General features: G+C 39.8%; 1 protein-coding gene across 1 annotated transcript in view; it reads left to right on the forward strand.

Moving 5' to 3' along the window:
- SPICE1 (spindle and centriole associated protein 1) overlaps positions 1-4,109 on the forward strand; it is a 27,586-nt gene that overhangs the window by 1,981 nt on the left and 21,496 nt on the right. The window contains exons 2-3 of the mRNA XM_009330233.1: positions 430-477; positions 1,569-1,715. Coding sequence (XP_009328508.1) covers positions 430-477; positions 1,569-1,715 — 195 coding nt within the window. The remainder of the gene's footprint in view (positions 1-429; positions 478-1,568; positions 1,716-4,109) is intronic.

A 4,109-nucleotide genomic window follows, 5' to 3' on the forward strand; every position in this document is an offset into this window, starting at 1 on the left:
TTTTCGTGCCAACGGACGTGCCGGCTGGCGGAGCCTCTGGAGGTCACCGTCCTCTGTGGGGGCTCACGTTTGGAGATGCCCGATTTGTGCGTAGATTTGGGCGGGGAGGGGATACCGTGACTGGGAGTTGCCTGTGCGTGGCGTGGACATGACCCCTCTCGCTTCCTTGGTCCTGCTTGAGGTTAGGCCTACCAGCTGACAGCCTGCTCTTTAGGCTGAAGGGCGGGCCTGGTCTTGACAGGGGTGTCAATTTTGCTGATTGACTACCTCACTGAGGTGGAATGCTTTACAATGCCATAAAAATGCACCATTCTATAGTTTTATGCTAATTATATTGTAATTTAGGGTTTTTTTTTAAATGAAACTTGAAAAAAATCCAGTTTGTTCTCAGTTCTGGCTTTTGATGTGTTCTCTGGTTCCCATTTGCAGAGTACCGTCCATGATTTGACAGTCCACCGTGCAACTCCTGAGGATATTGTAAGTTTAACAGCAATCACTGCTCCTTCTCTGTAGCAAGGAGATTTAGCTGGTTTTCTAGCATAAGTGTTTACCACACTTATGGGGATGTTTTCTGCCAACGTTTAATCTCCCTTTTTAAGCTTCTGAAAATACTGGCTCTTTAGTGTTAGTTCTTTGTTTATGATAGCATGCATCCCCAGCTCTGGCAGTTGGTGTTTTTCAGTTTTCTGTTTCCGTTGGGAAACAGTAGCTGTAGTTTTTATTACAATAAAGTATATACCAGCATAAAAACATAAATACGTAAAAACTCAGTGGAGTAGTTGAAGTTAAGTCTCGTCTCTGCTGGAAGGACTGAAAGACATGCTTTATTTTAGGAATCTCTCTGATTTTGAGGCTATTCAATTTTCATTTAAACAATTTGGCATCATTTCTTTGTGCTGAATGACCTGCTCTGTGAAATTATGTGAATATATGTGAAAATATGTGAATTCCATTTCATTTTCCTTGGTAGCACTGATTACCAGTATGGAATAGGCAGTATGAGCTGTTGTTGCTTGTAAATTTTGACAGGTTAGTCAGGACAGATGGGCACAAGAGCGGAGAGAGACTTGATTCTGTAAGTGGTTGGCTTGATAGCTTCCAGACACTTTAGCAAGCACCTCACACATTTAATGCATTTAATTTGTATTTAAACTGAATATATCTCTCTCTCTCATTGTTAGAAGAAGAGAGAGAATATCTCTGGTGACTGACAGTGTTAAATCAGGGAAAATGCATTATGTCTTTTTATGCATATTATAGGTGCGAGTGTTTGGGTTTTGTCTCCCTTTACAGCTGAGAAAACTCTTACTGGGTCAGTGGTATAGGGCAGATGAAAACTGTGAGACTTTCCCCATACACCTTTGGAGCCACTTTAAATTTGGCTGGTACTGATGGCATTTTACACTTCTGGTTATTTGTGAGGCTGTCGTTGGTACTACCATGAAGTTAACATAAATAGTATTCAGCGCATGAATGATAAAATCAAGAAGAGCTTGTTAGCATTACCCTGCAAATTTTGGTTTAGAGTGTCCCTTGATTTTGAAATGGTTTCTTTCATGTTTACATAGCTGCGTCGCCATGAAATACACAAATCAAAAAACAAAGCACTGGCGCATCTGGAACTGCAAGAGAGAGCACTGAAAAGAAAATGGAAGAAGCAAAAACAACCAGCTGCTGATTCCTTGGAGAAAAGGAAATTGACTCTGATGCGTGAGGTGAGAGCTAAATCTGCACTTAGGCCTGCTGCAGGTGATTTGCAGCAGTAGTGGAAAACTGCTCTTGCACATAGGTCAACGTTTGCTCCTCTTGTTGGATAATTTGACTTCATATATGCCTACACTCTCCCTCCTCTATGTGTTGCATGCATGCAATGATTGGAATAGGCTTTTCATATGTGTAACATATGTATAACATATTAACTGATCTATACAGTTGTGCATTTGATCCTTATTGCCTGGCTATGCTCTCTGTAATTCTGCAGGCCTCTTTGCATCTGAACAGGAACTGTTTGCAGAGTTGAACTGTGTGTTGTGAAAAAGATGTGCGTTCTTTGTGTTCTTACTGCTATCTTTCCTTCTCTTCCCCTGTCTAGTATTTTTCTTTGATGGAAACATGAACATTTCTCGTTCTGGGAGGGACGTCCTTATCTGCCATCGCTTATTTAAACAGAGAAAATGCAGAGTCACAGGGGCTGAAAGGGTGAGGCAAGAAGTTGATAAGGAGGAGCTTGTCTGGAAGGAAAATTGACACAACAAAGGTTGAGGAGCTATGGCTGCTAGCAGACAAGCTTGTCATCTGGGGATCGAAAATCTTGTTCTTTAGGCATTCTGAAGCACTCTGACTGACAATATATTGTTTAATTTGCTTTTGAATATTGAACTGTAGCAGCAAATCTAAGATTAGCTAACAGAGACAGTAGTTGTCATTGTCTGAAAAGGGATTTCAGTGGTAGACAGACATCCTTTTGTTTCACATGGCAGGTGGCTCCTTGCCATATGTTATGAAAACTAATCTCAAAACATAGTCATTAGCTTTCAGACCTCATCAGCACTTGGACAAACTAAGAATTGTTTTTGTTAGTAAAGAATGATGATAAACAATGTTCACCTAGCAGTTAAAATAAACATGATTTAGTAGTCCTGTAAATGTGCAGTGTATTAACCATCACAGACGTTTTCTCTCTTTCATCTTTTGTAAATTTTAAGAAGACTTTTTCTGATCTCTGAGAACATTCAAGCATAGACAGAAACGAATGAAAGTACTTAGAATTGAAGATCACCTTCTAGTTTTCTATTTGACACCTGTTTCTCTGCAATCACAGTAGAATTTTTGTGTTAAGGATATTGAGCTAATCAAGCCTCAGACTTTAATTTTGACTTTTGTTACTTGCATGCTTTTGTGCCAAGTGCATTTTAGTGGAGTGTTCAAAAAAGCTGTGGACTTTTATACAAATTTCCCTAACGTAATAGAAGGCTAGTTTCAATAAGACTTCCATTCAGAAATAAATTATGTATCACAAAGGTAGATTAGACTACCCGCTCTAAAATTTGGCTGGACTACCTATTATGTGACTTTGTTATTTTGCAGATGTGAAACTCATGGTTAGGAAATAGTCTTCCATATTTGTTGCCATTTCTAATGACAATGCACAAATTTCAATTCCTCCTGAGTAGCTTTCCCCTTCATATTTAAGAGATGACTTTATTCAACATACTCTGTGTCCACTTCTGAATCAGAGAAAAGATGCTTCCAGATAGGAAGACAAAAGGAGACGATGCCAGGCAAGATGAAACCCCTCTGGCTGTTGCTGTTTGAAACACTGGCATCTTCTTGTGTGTGGAGAAAAAAATAGATGGAGGAGAGTCACCATTTTTGCCTCTCCCTAGCTTAAATCTTGTTAATCGCTAGGTCCTGTTGTTCAGAGTAACTGGGGAGACTCTTCAGTCTGTGTCTCCCAGTACAGCACTACCGCTGTGGATTGTCTCTTGTCTCTGTTATCTTGGTGATCTTTTTTCCTTATTTACTGCTGTGAGAGTGTAGCTTCCTAAGCCCCTTGAATCCTACTGAACTGCAAAAGACTCGGAGACAAAAACTAGGAAGATGCTGCTACTAGTTTGTTTTTTTCTTGTAGTACGTTGAAGAGAAAGAGAGCAAGAGTTATAAAATGGATGAGCAAAATTTTAATCTTTTGGGGATTTGTCTGCCTAAAAATCTGAATGAAAAAATAATACGAGTTCGTTTCTGTAACTGTGGCTTGTGAATGTGTAGGTACCACACTGATTGGTCCTATAACAACTTGTTTTTAAAATAACGTTAGTATGTTGCACGGGAGGGTAGGTGCACGGGAGTGTGTTATCATAGTGGGGAGGTTTTAGGATTAGTCCCGTTTAATTATCTGTAGTAACAATCTGAAACAGGAGGGAAGATGAATTTTAATGTAATTCATAGGTGGTACTAAACTGGGACAAGGTACAGCACTCAGTGAATTTGTTGAGGGCATGTAAGTGGGCCTAGAGGGGTTAGAAGCTGATCACACTTTGTTTTCTGCTGATCACAAGCAAATGTGAGCTAATCTACCTTAGGAGCAATGCTCTAAAAATGTTCATAAC

This window comes from Pygoscelis adeliae, unplaced genomic scaffold (assembly GCF_000699105.1).
Source record: "Pygoscelis adeliae isolate BGI_AS28 unplaced genomic scaffold, ASM69910v1 Scaffold120, whole genome shotgun sequence".
In the NCBI taxonomy this organism is placed as follows: Eukaryota; Metazoa; Chordata; class Aves; order Sphenisciformes; family Spheniscidae; genus Pygoscelis; species Pygoscelis adeliae.